The sequence below is a fragment of the Eulemur rufifrons genome, chromosome 6, assembly GCF_041146395.1.
Source record: "Eulemur rufifrons isolate Redbay chromosome 6, OSU_ERuf_1, whole genome shotgun sequence".
Lineage (NCBI taxonomy): Eukaryota > Metazoa > Chordata > Mammalia > Primates > Lemuridae > Eulemur > Eulemur rufifrons.
This window is the reverse complement of record NC_090988.1, coordinates 29,635,189-29,653,158: the sequence shown is the minus strand read 5'-3', so window position 1 is coordinate 29,653,158 and position 17,970 is coordinate 29,635,189. Positions and strand designations below refer to the sequence as shown.

At 36.5% G+C, this 17,970-nt stretch overlaps 1 protein-coding gene and 1 pseudogene across 2 annotated transcripts in view; both read left to right on the top strand.

The window, feature by feature from the left end:
* DYNC2H1 (dynein cytoplasmic 2 heavy chain 1) overlaps positions 1–17,970 on the top strand; it is a 285,364-nt gene that overhangs the window by 263,702 nt on the left and 3,692 nt on the right. For both annotated transcript variants that reach the window (XM_069469002.1, XM_069469003.1), the window contains one exon: positions 3,496–3,612. In XM_069469002.1, coding sequence (XP_069325103.1) covers positions 3,496–3,612 — 117 coding nt within the window. The remainder of the gene's footprint in view (positions 1–3,495; positions 3,613–17,970) is intronic.
* On the top strand, positions 790–1,653 carry LOC138383875 (small ribosomal subunit protein uS2-like; annotated as a pseudogene).

The following is a 17,970-nucleotide window of genomic DNA, read 5'->3' as shown; positions in this document are numbered from 1 at the left end:
CTCATACTCCAGTAGACTAGAAGAGCTTCCTTATACGGTAGTCTCAGTGCAGCATTCCAAGAAGGCAAAGCCCTAGCTTTAGAAGTTGCTTGAAGTTCCTCTACTATATTCTATTGGACAAAGCAAGTTACAAGACAAACCCAAATTCAAAGGAATAGAAAAGAAATTCTACCTCCTAATGATAGAAGCAGCAAAACCTGTGTTGCAAAGGGATGTGCATACTCCCATGGGAAGAATTTTTGGCCATATTTTGTATTCTGTCACATTACTATCAAGCTATGGCCATGAGACAGTGTGGTATTGGTATGGAGAAAGAGACTAGTGCAACACAATAGGAAGTCCAAGAATGAACTTAAGCCTTTAGGAAAACTTGGCACATGACAAAAGTGGCAGTTGTTACAAATTACAGGAATGGAAGGACTGTTTGATAAATGATTTTGAAACAATTGCTTACTCAGAAAATAATATTTGATCCATACTTTATATCATAAATAAAAATTGATTCTGAAGTTTTAAAAAAGCAAAGTTACAGAAACTTTTTGAAAAAGACATTAATAGAAACAAAAATACGGAAAATATATTTACTCAGAATTTCTTAAGACACAAAAAAGTAAAAGTCTTAAAGGAAAAAGCTGATAAAATTTGCTACCCTAAAATTAAAAAGACACCATGAAAAGTAAAAATACACAGTCTGAGAAAGACACTAACATCTTGCCATGCTACCCAGAGAGGGGTCTACAAGGCCATTATTCTAGCTTCATCGTCGTTACTTAAAGGGAAACTTCCACAATGTCTGGAGCCCTTGATGTCTTGCAAATGAAGGAGGAAGATATCCTCAAATTCCTTGCAGCAGGAACCCAGTTAGGTGGCACCAACCTTGACTTCCAAATGGAACAGTACATCTGCAAAAGGAAAAGTGTGATGGCATCTGCATCATAAATCTGAAGACCTGGGAGAAGCTTCTGTTGGCAGCAAGTGCCATTGCTGCCACTGAAAGCCCTGCTCAAGTCAGTGTTATATCCTCCAGCAATACTGGCCAGCAAGCTGTGTGAATTTTGCTGCTACCACAGGAGCCACACCTAGTGCCGGTAGCTTCGCTCTTGGAACCTTCACTAACCAGATCCAGGCAGCATTCTGGGAGCCATGTCTTCTGATGGTTACTGATCCCAGGGCTGACCCCCAGTGTCTCACAGAGGCATCTTACATTGTCCTGCCTACCATTGCTCTGTGTAACATAGATTCTCCTCTACATTCTGTGGACACTGCTATCCCATGCAATAATAAGGGAGCTCACTCAGTGGGTCTGATGTAGTAGATGCTGGCCCAGGAAGTTCTCCGCATGCGTGGCACCATCCCCCATGAACACCCTGATCTCTACTTCTACGGAGATCCTGAAGAGATGAAAAGGAAGAGGCGGCTGCTGCTAAAAATCTGTGATCAGGGAGGAATTTCAGAGTGAATGGACTGCTCCAGCTACTGAGTTTACTGCTACTCAACCTGAGGTTGCAGACTGGTCTGAAGGCATGCAGGTGCCCTCTTGCCTATTTAGAACTTCCCCACTGAAGGCTGGCTCAGCCTGCCATGGAAAACTGGTCTGCAGCTCCCACTGCTCAAGACACTGAATGGGTAGGAACAACCACTGAATGGTCTTAACCTGTTCCACAGGCTCGTAAACAAGATAGAAGTAAGGCTGATGGAAAATAAACATCAATTTCTTAAAAAAAAAAAAAAAAAAAAAAAGATCATATTGAATAACTGACAAAAGATTAGAGCTTAAAACATATGGAGAACTTTTACAAATCAATCTTAAAAAAAGAAATTCCCATAGTGGGGAAAAAGGAAAGGTGGGCAAAGGATTTTAATAGGCTACTTATATGAAGAAGGAATCTGAATGGCTAATAAACATAAAGAAAAGTACTTGTTCTCTCTAGTAATTTGGAAAATGAGATTAAGACCAAAATTCGATTCCATTTCATGTTCATCAGATTGGCAAAATGTTTAACTCTCAAGAGACCAAGTATTGGCAAGGTTGTAAAATAATGGAAATTCTTATACATGACAAGTAGTAGTACAGATTGGTAGAATTACTTTGGAGAATAATTTGCCAAGATTAAGTAAAATTGAGAATGAGCATAGTCTCCAACCTAGTAATTTCATCTCTGTACCTAGAGAAATTCATGCAAATGTATATAAGGAGGCACATACCATAATGTTTATTGCAGTGTTTTTTTAATAATGGTAAACAATTGGAAATGCCAAATATTCGTTAGCAGATAATGTATTATATATCAATAAAATGAAAAATTGTATAGCTGTTAGAAATGAAAGATCAAAATGGATGTATCTTGAAACCAATGATGAGGGAAAAGAATAGGTTGCATGTTACCTTTTACATACAGTTTGGAAACACGAAAACAATACTATTTTTTATGGATACACATATATTTAGCAATTATATAAAAGTAAATTCAGGCCAACATTTTTTAGAAACTCTTAAAATGACCTGTACTTTACATCAGTGATATAGCAGAAAGAATATTGAATTTAAGTAGTAATAGTTCTACTTTTGTCCTAGCTCTTTCACTAACAACAAAGTTATCTTTTCCATGTAACAGCAGCCTTAGAGAAATGAAATAGTGATTGAAAGCTAGTTGTTAAGACATACACTCCCAGCACCTCCATTCCCTAACTATAATAGAACTGAAAATTAACTCTTCCAACTTAAATTGTTCCCTTAACCCTAAATTCTGTAATTTTCATTTAATATGTTAAAACTTGAAGATATTATATAATATTTATAAGCTTATTTATGTTGTACCAAGTTTAAATTATGAGACTATAGATGTGGCTCTGAAAGCAAAATATTGGAAGATCTATGAATGCAAAATACTGACTCTGTTGCCTTTAGATAGTCAGATTACCACTGGAGAAAGTAAAAGAATGAACACTTTCAAAGAAGATATATGAAGCTAATATTACCAAAGCACTGTATTTTCATCTTCAGAGTTTCTTGAATTTACACCAAGGTTACCATAGAGAAAGACACTCCTTCTCTTTTTTTCTTCTTTCAGCCGTGCATTGCATGTCAAGAATTTTTTTCATTAAACTTTCTGAACTTTGTTCTATTCTTTAAAAGACGTCAAAATTCCATGCAGGGTTCGACTTTGCTCTCTAATTTTGCCTTTCTTCCCTCCCTTTTGGAGAAAGAATGGTTTTCTGGCTTTAATCACTATATTTCTATTAATCTAACGTCAAGGCACCTGTAGTTATATAACTGATGACATTTGTAAGTATTTATTTCTAAAAATATTTACTAAAAATGAGAGTTCAGGTCTTACCTTCTTTACTCTCAAATAAAATAGCATAATCTTTGTTTTCATTGGAATACTTAGCCACAATGGAAAGTATTGCTTTTGTTCCTAAGATATAATACAGTAACTACTGACATTTCAGACATTAATACATATTTTAATGATTTATGTGTTTCCATGGCAGATCAGTGGCCTATTATTGGAAGGATGCAGTTTTGATGGAAATCGACTTTCTGAAAATCAGCATGATTCTCCTACTGTGTCATCAGTTCTTCCTTGTTTTATGGGCTGGATTCCACAGGTAATACATTTTTAATAGGCACAAATTTTAATGTCATCATTCGCCCTTAAATTGTATCTTCTCAGTAAGATATTTTTGACTCGTGTATTTTTTGTTTTCTAATCTCATCTGCATTTGAACAAATTTGCAGCCAAAATATTTTATCCTTTATAATTTTTAAGATGTATAGGACATTTTAAAACCTTCATTTTGTTGTGGAAAGAATAACATAGTTTTAATTTCTAAAGAATTTATAGACTGGTAAGGAAAAAGCCTTTAATGATAATAAGAACTACCGTGTGTTGTGTTCCTCTATTTGGCAGCAATGTGTTCCAGGTACCTTATATTCTTTACCTCAGATACTCCTCAGAGCAGTTGTGCAAGGAAGTATACTATAATTCCCATTTAAAAATAAGGAAACATGCTCACACTGGTTAGATGACTTACGACAATTAGGCACACAGAAAGTGACAGAATCAAGGTGTTAATACACATCTGGCCTTCTATCACACAATGTCAGTATGCTTCATCTGCCAGATGAAAAAACAAACCTTTTTCAATAATTGAACTTGAGGCATATATGCCTTTAAAATAGGACACAGGTGTAGATGAAGCATATAACTTTCTTAATGAAGTTTAAGAATGTAAGTATAAGTACATGTGAATAAACGTTAAAGTTTTGTTCCTATATCTAATGAGCAACAAGACTATTTCATGTATTGCTCACTACAAGAAAATTCTCTTTATAAAATAAAAATCAAAAGCATCAGAATATTTATTTTTTGGAAAAATCAATAGACCAGGCACAGGGCTCATTCCTATAATCCCAGCACTTTGAGAGACCAAGGTGGGAAGATCACTTGAGCCTGGGCACAACATAATGAGACCCTGTCTCCACAAAAAATAAAAAAGTTAGCCAGGTATTGTGGCACATGGCTGTAGTCCCAGCTATTCAGGAGGCTGAGGGTGGGAGGATTGTTTGAGCCCAGGAGTTTGAGGTTTGCAGTGAGCTATAATCACTGCTGCACTCCAGGCTGGGTAACAGAGTAAGATCCTGTCTCTAAAAAACATAAATAAATAAATCTAAGAATGCTGTAACAGTAAATAGCAATTATTGCTCAGAGATCTACAAGAGTATCCTCTGACCTAAAGAGCATACATTGCTGTGAAACTTCCTTTTCTTTTTTACCCATGGGCTTCATTTTCTCCAAAATTAGAGTGACTATCAGATTAAACCAGGTTGCACGAATCTTTGTTTTACTTCAATCTTGCTATTATAATCTTGAAATTATAAGAAATTTCTATCAAATTTGGCAAATTATGGATTACACATATTTTGCTCTTAGGAGTATGAACCAAAGTGAAAGTTACAAACAAAAGTTACAGTTGGAATTTGCCAACAGTTGTAATATATCAAGTTGTTTATGGTAACAGATAAATTCTAATGAATCCAAATCATGTGACATGCTAATTCTCTGGAAAATAAAATTAAAATCTATCTAATAATCTCGAGGGGGGGAAAAAAGTAGGACAAGTATAAATTGGTTCACTTAAGGAGAAACTGCAGCAACGAAAAGAGAGCATGGAGAGTAACTGTCTAGGAATAAATGTAGAAGAAAATGACCTAGAGCAATACCCACATAATTGACCACAAACTGAACACAAATTGGGAATGCAGTGCTGTTATGGACAAAGCCAGTCTGTTACTGGGATGTATGAAAATCAGTGTGACTTTATGAGACCAGGAATTGATTTTTGCAATATTTTACTTCATGTATCATTTCTATCCAGTTTCATCATACTTTGAAAAACTCAGGATTAGAAAAGCTAAAAATAATTTGAAAAATAGCTCATGTAAAGAAAAGTAAAACGAATTGTGTATTTAGGCTATAAAAGACATGATTAAAAGGTAATGTGAATTTTTTACTATTTTGATATAAGGGATTTTTCCCATAGGCTTTTTCACATTTTTATGACATGTAATGGAAGGATTTATTGGCACTTCTCCACCTCCTTTTTCCCCTCCTTTACAGTGAGCCTCCTTTTCCTTATAATCCCATGACTTTCAGAATGTCCTTCCCATATCAGCTCAGAAGGAAAGAATGTGAGACATATTGTTAAGTGTTTCAGAACACACAATTTTGGAGTGCAGCAGACCTAAATTCCAGTCCCAGATCCCAAGCTTATGAACCAGGTGATTTAGGCAAGGTACCTAACCTCATTGAGCCAGTTTCCTCATTTGAAAATGGAGATAATGATTTTTCCATAGGACCATGTTGAGGATTAAATATGTCCTTATGTGTGTCCAGTACCCCCAAGTGTAGTGCCTCACATGTGGTAAGCCTCATTTATTCTATTGTCAATGTTTTTATAATAGTATAATAATCTTTTTTCACATAGCGCTTTATAGTTTAGGACAAATTCAAAAAAGGAGACAAAGCATTCCAGATAGAAGGGGCAGCATATGAAAGAGTGGTAGGGGATGTGGTCAGAATAGAAGGCCAAGACCAAGTTTGATAAGCCGAGTAGCCATGCCAAGTTTAGACCACCACCCTATGGTCAGTGGAAAGCCAAACGGGAATGTAGTTAAGATCAGATTTATAGTTTCAGAAAATTGGTCTAGCAGTGAGACAGTGGATAATGGATTGCACAGGGTAAAATACAATTATACTTACCTTTCATAGCAATCCTCTGAGTTTGGTAGAGCAGGTTTTCTCTGTTTTGCTAATGAAGGAACAGAATCAGTAAATTAAGTGACTTCTGAGTTTCAGTGGTTGCATTAGTGTTTGAATAATAATCAGCATTTATTTGTACTGATTTTGTATCAAACACTGTGACAGTTGTTTAAAATACAAGATATTTAAGCCTTGCAGAAATTTTTGAAATAGTTTAAAATAAACATGATAATCCCTAAGAAAACTGAAGTTTAAAAGATTAAGTAACTTGCCCAAGATTACATAGTTAATAGCTAGGCAACGAAAGTTCAAATCTTAAACCTTACGCCTAATACCCATTGAGCGACCTTAATGGGTTTGGAAAACGAGAGCCTATGGGCCAGATCCAATATGTTGCTTGTTTTTATACAGCCTGTGAACTAAGAATGGCTTTCACCTGTCTAAAAAGTTGAAAAATGCAAAAGAATAGTATTCCATGACATGTAAAAATTCTATGAAATTCAAATTTCAGTGTCCGTAAATGAAGTTTTATTTAGAGAACAGCCACACCCATTTGTGTACATATTGTCATGGCTGCTTTCAGGCTACAATGACAGAGTACTTGTGTCAGAGACCACATGGCTTATGAAATCCTAACATATTTACTCTGACTCTTTACAAAAAAAATTTTCTGATCCAGTATAAACTCTCCATTTTCTGCTCAGATTAAACAGTCTTTTAAGACAGTTTTTTTTTTAGAGCGACTATAACTGTTTTTAATAAGTTTTACAGAATTTGGAGTGGGAAAGGAACATTAACACTTTAACACATTTCTATTAGGAAGGAAGAAAACAGTGTAAAATCAAAAGCAGCGTCATAAATTTAAGCCAGTAAAAAGAGTTACTTTTGCTATTTACTCCTACAGCTGCTTTGTTGCAGAAAGTGCAGAATTCTTTAATAAGCTTGAATGAAATAATACAGTTAACAACTTTGGTGACTAAACTTTAGGCCAGAAGGAGATTTTTTTCACAAATTATTTCCACAGTATTATCTGACACCAATAGCCGCAAATAGCTTCATTCCAGCAAACCCTGGCATTTGCACAACATTGAAGTAGGCTGCACCTTCATTGTTCAAAGAACATTTTAGATTACAGAAAATGGAAAAACTTCTTTGACATTGTTTTAATATGTGGCTATACTTAAAAGGATATCAGCAACAAATTCTAAGACTTTTATTGGGGCGGGGGGATGCTCTATCACTTTTATTTTTAATGCAGTGTACTTTGTGAATAACAAAACGAAGTACAAATTTAAGGAAAATTGAAAATAACTAAAATGCCAGTTAACTATTTCCTAGTGTTTCTGTTTATCATTATACATACTAAGATAATGTTAATATAACTGACATACCGTTCATTCATGATGCAGATTGTTAGTTATTCCAATTCCAGCTCAATGCTGTTGGTTAAATTACTATAGGTCCAAACTAATATGTCCCTGAAGGATTTTACCCCAAAAAGCACTAACTTTTGCCAAAGCATTTTCCAGCATGTTTCTATACAACATTATTCCAGGATAATTCTCTGTGAAAAATTGTTCAAACAAATTTAATAAACACAATATTCCCTCCCCTTGAAAATTCTTGTATTAAAAGCTCTGAAACAGGATCCGAACCTCCCATCTCTCACAAAACTCAACCCATGATAGATGACAGACTTAAACCTAAGGCGTGAAACCATAAGAATTCTAGAAGAAATTGTTGGAACAACTCTTATAGACATCGGACTAGGTAAAGAATTTATGAGGAAGACCCCCAAAGCAATCACAGCATCAACAAAAATAAATAAATGGGACCTGATCAAATTAAAAAGCTTCTGCACAGCCAAAGAAACTATCACGAGAGTGGAATAGATCACCTACAGAAAGGGAGAAAATATCTGCATGCTATATATCCGATAAAGGGCTGATAACCAGAATCTATATAGAACTCAGGAAAAGCAGCAAGAAAAAAATCAAACCACCCCATTAAAAGTGGGCAAAGGACATGAACAGAAACTTTTCCAAAGAAGATAGACTAATGGCCAAGAAACATGAAAAAATGTTCAACATCTCTAATCATCAGGGAAATGCAAATCAAAACCACAATGAGATATCACTTATCCCCAGTAAGAATGGCTTTTATCAAAAAGTCCCAAAACAACAAATGTTGGAGGGGATGTGGAGAGATAGGAACACTCATACACTGCTGGTGGGACTGCAACCTAGTACAATCTCTATGGAAAGTAATACAGAGATACCTCAAAGAACTAAAAGTAGAACTACCACTTGATCCAGCAATCCCACTACTGGGTATCTAACCCAAAGGAAAAAAAGACATTCTATAAAAAAGACAACTGCACTCGAATGTTTGTAGCAGCACAATTCACAATTGCAAAGATGTGGAAACAACCCAAGTGCCCATCAATACATGAGTGGATTAACAAAGTGTGGTGTACGTATACCATGGAGTACTACTCAGCCATTAAAAAATTATGAACTACCTATTGTATAATCGTGGATGGAGCTGGAGCCCAGTCTTCTAAGTGAAGTATCACAAGAATGGAAAAACAAACACCACATGTACTCACCATTAAATTGGCACTAATTGATCAACACTAATGTGCACATATGGGAAGTAACATTCACTGGGCTTCGGGCAGGTGGTGGGGGAGGAGGGTAAATCCACACCTAGGGATATGGTGTGTGCTATCTGGGGGATAGGCACGCTTGTCGGGGACAGTACAAAGGCAATTTATGAAACCAAAGCATTTGTACTCCCATAATACTCTGAAATAAAAATAGTTAATTTAAAAAAAGCTCTGAGAAATCCCAAAAATCACACAACCTTCTCATGCACTTACACCCTAGCCTCCATCAGGATCCTGTATTCCACATAATGAGATTTGGGAAACACTGCTTTATGATGTAGATCAGCCTCCCTGTTCCCCAGGAGGTCAGTTTGCCTTTGTTCTGCCCTTCTAGTAAAAATGCTACTTCGGGTTATCAGCCCCACAGTGACACAGTAGTTCCGAACCAGAATGATGCCCAAGGAGCCTAGACCTTCCAACACCACAATTGACAATTCAACTTTAGAAAAATTGTATTCCCAGGGAAAATATAACTATAAAACGATTCCACAAGCCACTCAGGGAAACTGTCATTACTTTTTATAGATCACATTATCATCTTGTATATCAGAAGATATATATTGAATGCTCTGCTTTGTATACACTCTGGTTTAAAAATAATAAATATTTAACCAGTCTTTTCTGTGACAGATTTTTCCTCAAGGACTTGTTATGAAAATAATGCTGTTATCATTGTATTATTGAAAAATATGAGGGAAATGTCTCTCTTCCAAAATACATTTTGAAAGGTAGCTAGACATTCTTGACAGAACAAAGTCTTTCAAAATATTTATTCATTGGTGGCAAGTTGTTTTGTTCCCTGTTTTGAGATTTTTCCCCCACAGTTGCATTACTAAATCATGCCACTTACACATATATTAAAGCTGATTTCCTAACTTCTCCTTTTCGTTGACTTGATTCATAAACATTCAGAAAGCATATGTTTAGAGTAAGTTGGACTATGCATAAACTGATGAGAAATGCATTTTTTACCTTCATATGTGTTTTATAATGAAGTTGAATTAAAATTGGCCCAGTAATTAACACAAGTAACCTAGTAATTTTGTTTTCATTGTGCTTTAGTTTTTTATGTTTTATTTTATTTTGTTGCTTTCTTTCGTTTGTTGGCTAAGTGAAATCTAATAAAATAGTCGCCCCCTTATGTGTGATTTCAGTTACCCACAGTCTACTATGGTCAGAAAATAAATGAATACAGTATAATAAAATATTTTTAGAGAGAAAAGCCATATTCACATAATTTTTCTTATGGTATATTGTAATAATTGTTCTATTTTGTTATTAGTTATTTTTGTTAATCTCTTACTGTGCCTAATTTATAAATTAAACTTTATCATACTTATGTATGTATAAGAAGAAACAGTATATATAGGGTTTGGTATCATCTGTGGTTTCTGGCATCCACTGGGGGTTTTGGAACATATTTCCCATGGATAAGGAGGAACTACTATATCACCATTTTGCCTTTCTAAACTGCATTGTCTTCTTTCAAATATTAGTGTATTGCTTGCTATTTGTAGAATGGGTGTACTTTTAAGTTTCTTTGCCTGGGGCATGAGAAGTTAATTTTGTTTTGAGACATGCTGGCTTTTCTTGGACAACTTAGGGAAGCAGAAAAATTTTGCAAGATGCTTGTTCAAATAACTAACTTTTATCTATAAAAAGGTAATTGGTTTAAATAAATATAAAATTTCAAATTTTAGCCTCATTATTGAACTGAGCTAACTGGACCAGATTTCTCTTTTAATAACGGCATGATATATGAACACATTAATCACTTTAGTCATAATTACAGATTTTTAATTATTAAATTTTAGTTACACAAAACTTTACATGTAATATAATATGAATTATTTGAAGTCTTCCTAATATAGCTCCTTTTTTGCATTAATTGAACACAGTATATTTGTTAATAGTTATTAATAAAATTTTACTTTCATCCAAGTATTTCAGTCCAGCAGGTTCTTATGCTTTGCCTGTTAAACATATTAGGGTCACAAGAATTTAATTCAGTTAAGCAATATTCATGGATCTACATGGACAAAGTATTGTGCTAATAGTGAGAATGACCATTTATTTATTGGTGACTTAAGAGCAAATCCATTTAACTTTTTTACAGAAGTAATAACATCTACCACTTACGAGATTTTGAGAAGCAATGAGCTAAATATCAAGAGGCTACTGTGGTACTTTGCTTTAAAACAAACAAAGCCTACAACTAAAAGCAGATTTGGAAGGATTTTGAAAATGTATACAAAAACTAGTAAATTGTTAATGAATTTGCAAAGAATCAACATTGTATTATGTTTCTAATTTAAAGAGAAATTTTCTTCACATTAAAATAAAGAGATATAGAGAAAATCTCCTGACTAGAAAGAAATAGCATTGTAAAACATTTCTATATGCTGTTTCTGTTTCATTATTTATCATAGAACTGATAGAAAGCAAAGCAAATATCAGGTGGCAGAAAAATATAATTTAAGACCTTTCCTGGAATTAAAAATAAGCATTCATAGATCACTTAAGTTCAACAAATACGTAATGTTTGTCTGCTCTTTGCTAAATAATTTAGAGGCACTACCAGAAAAACACCTATGCTAGGCTATTACCTTTAAGATTGGCAAGGAGTTATAACAATTACAGTAATTTCCAAATCCTAAAGCTTTGCCATTTAAGCAGAATTGGACAAGAGGAAAGTGATTAGTCAGTGACTAACCATTGTTAAAAATTCTCTTTACTCCAAATGCTACATGTTATTCTCAGCCCCAACTCAGGATTCAGTCTCTCCATGAATCCTTGTTTCATTAACATATCCCAGCATAGTATTTTATTTTGATTTTTTTTAAAATATACATTTTTTCCAAAACTTATATTCTAGATATTTGGTAGGTGTATATTTTGTTTGCTGATCTAAATTTTAAGGTTCAAAGATTTTTTCTATTTGTATATATACTGAAATGCTTAGCCTTTATAATTCTAGATACAACATTAGCATACAATATACTATTAAATGAATGGCTGAATAACTGACAGGATCATCAAACAGATCATTAGAAAGATTCAGGACTATTTTTTTAAAAATCTGTTTTGGGGATTATTCTACATAAGAATGAATTTTATTATATATAAATCAGGTTAAGATTTAAGAATGTTAAGAATGAATGATTTTTCAAAGTGACTTACTGATTTATATCAAGGACCAGAATAGTCATAACAGTAGTTTCAGAGACAGGATCAAGATGGCTGACAAGACACAGGTAGTCTGTGCCGCCTCTACAGAGAGGAACCGGAATAGTAAGCAGATTTTCACATTTTGAACAGATCATCTAGGATTCACCTCAGCTAAATTTGGGCTGATGCAGCTCTACCCAGCCGAGGAGGGACAGGGGAGCCCAAGCTCTCCTGCATACACACTAGACAATTCCCACCACCCTGCTGGAGATTGTAGTGAGACTGAGACGCAAGCAGACAGCATTGGCTATGTCCAATGCTGTGGACACAGCCACCTCTGCTCCCAAGCAGAGTGCGGGTGAGCTGCAGAAGGCTTGCAGCAGGGGATACACCCCCAATAGTACTTTGGTCACTGTGCCCAGCTTCTGCATGGAGGGTGAGGCTCATTTTCCTCCCTTCACAGATAGGCAGTGTTTTTGCAGCTGTCCCAACCTAGAAATCTCAGCCCCTGAATCTCTACATTGCTGTATCCATAACCAGTACTCCCTAGCACCCACTCAGACCTCAGCAGCCTTGGGGGACTGAGTGTGTCCAGGAGAACTGTGGGTCTCCAGGAGCTTGGGCATTCAGGGCAGACTGCTTCCAGCTGAGTGGAGAATGAAAGACGCCAGAGGGCCTTTAGGACAAAAGGAACCAGGAAACCAGCTCCCCACTATTCAGTGGCTTCCATCCCTCCTTCCCTCCTCTGCTCACTGCTACCAAGGCAGCTGTGGTTGTTTCTGCTTGAGACTGGTGAAGATTCCACGGGGGGACATTAAGCCAGGGCACTTGGGAGCAGCTGCCCTGCCTCTAACGAAGCACCTATCACACTCAGCATTCCACAGAGTTTAAGTGCACTCCCTTCCCTCAAAAAAGCCACAACAAGTGCTTTCATGTTCCCTAAGGACTAAAGCAACTGCGTCTGCAGAGGGAGGGCAGGGCTAGCAGTCCTCTCCCCGGAGCTGCCTATCTTTTCTGGGAGGAGCCTACCTTCCCTGGAGACAAGTCCCTGGCATAAACACACTTCCTCTGCCAGAACGTATCAACCACAGCCACTCTGGTAACCCTGCACACAGTGGGTTGAGCTGCCCACGTCACCTCTGCTACAGCTGGGTCAGGGTGGGAGCTGGGAATCTGTGCACTTTTGTGCCCTCAAAGGACAAAGACTACTGTCAATGCTGAGAGAGGAGGGTGTAAGCAGCACACAGCTGCCTACTTCTGCTAATCTTGTCAAGAGGGGCCCGCCCCTTCTGTCACAGGCTCACAGTGTATCCACCCTTGTCTTGCCTAAGCATTCTTCCAAAGCAGGAGATCACCCCACCCTCTCTATCACAGCTGAACTCAGGGAGGCTTGAGGGCAAGTATGCCACCCCAATCTCAACCTAGTCTACCCAGGACTCAAGCACACCATCCAGGGATGTGGCATCTGTTAGGGATTACCTAATTTAAGTCTGCCACCACTGGCACCTGAACACCCTCCCAGGGCTCTAAGGTTGAACTGACTCAAATTGCCAGCAACACTGCAGTGGGTATCATCTACCTGCACAAGCTGAAAGGCAGTATGCTTCCCCCTGTCGACACTGAGCAACAGAGTTCCCAAAAGAGAACAGGTGAACTGCAAAGCTATCTCTATTGAGTTGAGGGATGAGGTTCTATATGAGAAAGAACCAGCATAAGAACACTGGCAATATGAAAAAAAAAAAAACAGGCTCTCTCAACACCCACAAAGGATCACACTTACTCTCCAGCAATGGACTCCAACCAAAAAGAAATTTTTGAAATGTCAGATATGGAATTAAAATATGGATCGCAAGTAAGCTCATTGGGATCCATGAGAAAGATGAAAACCAACACAAAGAAACAACAACAAAAAAATTCAAGACATGAACGAAAAATTCACTAAAGAGACAGATAATTAAAAAAAAAACACAGAACTTCTGAAAATACAAAAGAGTCATTGACAGAATCTCAAAACACAGTGAAAAGTCTTAATAACACATTAAGCCAAGCAGAAGAATTTTAGAGTTGAAGACAGGCTTTTGAAATAACCCTGTCAGTGAAAAATGAAGAAAAAAGAATCAAGAGAAATGAACAAAATCTTCAAGAAATATGGGATTATATAAAATGCTCTAACATAAGAACCATAGATATCCCTGAGGGAGAAGAAGAAAAAGCAAAAAGCATGAAAAACCTATTTGAGGGAATAATGGGGGAATACTTCCTTGGTCATACTAGAGATTTAGACATCAAGATAAAAAAGATCAACAAACTCCTGGAAGAATTATTCCAAATAGGACATCACCAAGGCACATAGTCAACAGTCAAGCCGAAGTCAAAACTAAGGAGGAAATCCTACAAGCTATGAGTGAAAGCATCAAGTAACTTACAAAGGAAAACCCATCAAATTAACAGCAGACTTCTCAACTGAAACCTTATAAGCCAGAAGGTATTGGGGTCCCATATTTAGTGTTATTAAACAGAATAACTGTTAGCCAAGAATTTTGTATCCTGCAAAACTAAGTTTCATAAGTGAAGGAGAAATAAAATCTTTCCCAGACAAACACACACTAAGGAAATTTGTCACCACTAAACCTGCCCAACAAGAAATGCTGAAAAGTGCTCTAAACACTGAGGAGAGTGGTCAATACTCAGTAGAGGAAAAACAGTCAAAAGTAAAAACTCACAGCTCTTATAGGAGTAACACAAGGGAGAATAAATACACAGCAACTGGATAACAATCAACATGATTACTGGAAGAGTGTCTCACCAATATTAACATTGAATATAAATGGTCTAAATGCCCCACTTAAAAGACACAAATTAACAGAATGGATTAAAAAAATACAACCCAACGCCCGGCATGGTTGCTCCCACCTGTAATCCTAACACTGGGAGGCTGAGGCAGGAGGATTGCTTGAGATCAGGAGTTCAAAACCAGCCTGAGCAAGAGCAAGACCCCATCTCTACCAAAAATAGAAAACAATAGCTGGACTTGGTGGCATGTGCCTGTAGTCCCAGCTACTCAGGAGGCTGAGGCAGGAGGATTGCTTGAACCCAGGAGTTTGAGGCTGTAGTGAGCTATGATGATGCCACTGCACTCTAGCCAGGGCAACAGAGCGAGACTCTGTCTCACACACTAACACACGCACACACACACACACACACACACACCCCTCTCAAATATCTGTCGTCTCCAAGAAACCCTTTAGCTTGTGAAGAGTCACATAGACTTAAGGTAAAGCGGTAGAAAAATATGTTCCACGCACACAGAGACCACAAGCAGGCAGTAGTAGGTATTCTCATATCAGATAAAACAAACTTTAAATCAAGAACAGTGGGGAAAAAAAAAAACAACACATTATATAATGATAAAGGGATCAATTCAGTAAGAAGCTATAACAATCCTAAATATATACGCACCTAACACTGGACCTCCAGACTCATAAAACAAGTACTATTAGACTTAAGAAATGAAATGAAGAGCAACATAATAATAGTGGGGGACTTTGACACTCCACTGACAGAACTGGGCAGATCACTGAGGTAGAAAATCAACAAACACTGGACTTAAGCAGGATTATATAACAAGCTTAGCAGACATTTACTTATCATTTTATGCAAAAACTACAGAATTCCTCTCATTAGCACATGGGACATCTTCCAAGACAGACCATATATCAGGCCACAAAACAAGTCTCACAAATTTTCAAAAACTCAAATTGTACTATGTATCTTTTCAAGCCACATTGGAATAAAACTAGATATCAATTCCAAGAGGAACTCTAAAAACTATACAACAGTACATGTAACTTAACCTACTGCTGAATGATCTTTAAGTCAACACCATAATCAAGATGGAAATCAAAATTGGCACTAACTGATCAACACTATGGTGCTCATAAAGTTAGTAATATTCTCCAGGACTTAGGGGGGTGGGAGGGGGTAAACTCACAACTAATGGACATGGTATGCATTGTAGAGGGGAAGGGCAAGCCTCTAAACCTCACTTGGGTGAGGCAAAGACATGAAATGTAACCAGAACTTTTGTATCCTCATAATATCCTGAATTAAAAAAAAAAAAAATTTTTTTTAACTAAATGACAATGGCAACATAAGCTACCAAAGTCTCTGGGATACAGGAAAAGTTGTGCTCTAAGGGAATTTCATAGCACTAAATGAGTATATCAAAAAGACAGAAATAACACAAATTAACAACCTAATGTCACACCTCACAGAACTAGAAAAAGAACAACCAAACCCACAGCTAGCCAAAGAAAAGAAATAAGATCAGAGCAAAACTAAATGAAATATAAACCAAAAACAATACAAAGGATCAATGAAACAAAAACTTATTTCTTTGAATAAACAAAATCAACAGGCCACTGGCTAGATTAACCAAGAAAAGAAGAGAGAAGATTCAAATTATCTCAATCATAAATGAGAAAGGAGACATTACAACTGATACCACAGACATACAAAATATCATCTAAGACTACTATGAATACCTCTATGCACACAAACTAGAATATCTAGAGGAAATGGATAAATTTTTGGAAACACATGACCTCCCAATCTTGAATCAGGAAGAAACAGAAATCCTGAACAGACCAATAACGAGTAGCAAGATTGAATCTGTAATAAGAAATATCCCAACAAAGAAAAGCCCAGGACCAGATGGATCACAGCCGAATTCTACCAGACCTACAAAGAACTGGTGCCTATTCTACTGAAACTGTTCCATAACATAGAGAAAGAGGGAATCCTCCCTGACTCACTGTACAAAGCCAGTATCACCCTGATACAAAAGCCAAGAAAGGATACAACAAAAAAGAAAACTACAGACCAGTATCCCTGATGAATATAGATGCAAAAACCCTCAAAAAAGTACTAAGCATACCAAATCCAACAGAACATCAAAACCATAATTCACCACAAATGGCTTTTAGCCCAGGGAATGCAAGGATGGTTCAACATATGCAAATCAATAAATGTGATTCACCACATAAACAGAATTAAAAACAAAAACCATATGATCCTCTCAATAGATGCAAAAAAAAGCATTTGCAAAATCCAGCACTGCTTCATGATAAAAACCCTTAAACTAGGCATAAGGGAACATACCTCAAAATAAAAGCCATATATGACAGACCCACAGCCAACATCATACTGAACGGGGAAAAGTTGAGAGTATTCCCCCTAAGAACTGGAACAAGACAAGGGTACCCATTGCCATGACTTCTATTCAACATAATAGTAGCAGTCCTAGCTAGAGCAATCAGGCAAGAGAAATAAAGGGCATCCAAATGGGAAAAGAGGAAGTCAAACTATCCCTGTTTGCTGATGATATGATCTTATACCTAGAAAATCGTAAAGATTCCTCCAGAAGACTCCTAGAATTGATAAATGAATTCAGTAAAGCCTTACATTACAAAATCAACATATACAAATCTGTAGTGTATCTGTACACTAATAACAACCAAGCTGAGAATCAAATCAAGAACTCAATTCCATTTATAATAGCTACAAAAATAAATAAAATACCTCAGAATATACTTAACCAAGGAGTTGAAAGATCTCCATGAGGAGAACTATGAAATACTGATGAAAGAAATCATAGGTGACACAAGCAAATGGAAAAGTCTCATGCTCATGGATTGGTAGAATCAACACTGTTAATATGTCCATATTGCCCAAAGTAATCTACAGATTCAGTACAATTCCTATCAAAATACCAATGTCATTTTTCACAGAATTAGAAAACATATCCCTAAAATTCATATAGAACCAATAAAGAGCCCAAATAGCCAAAGCAATCCTGGGCAAAAAGAA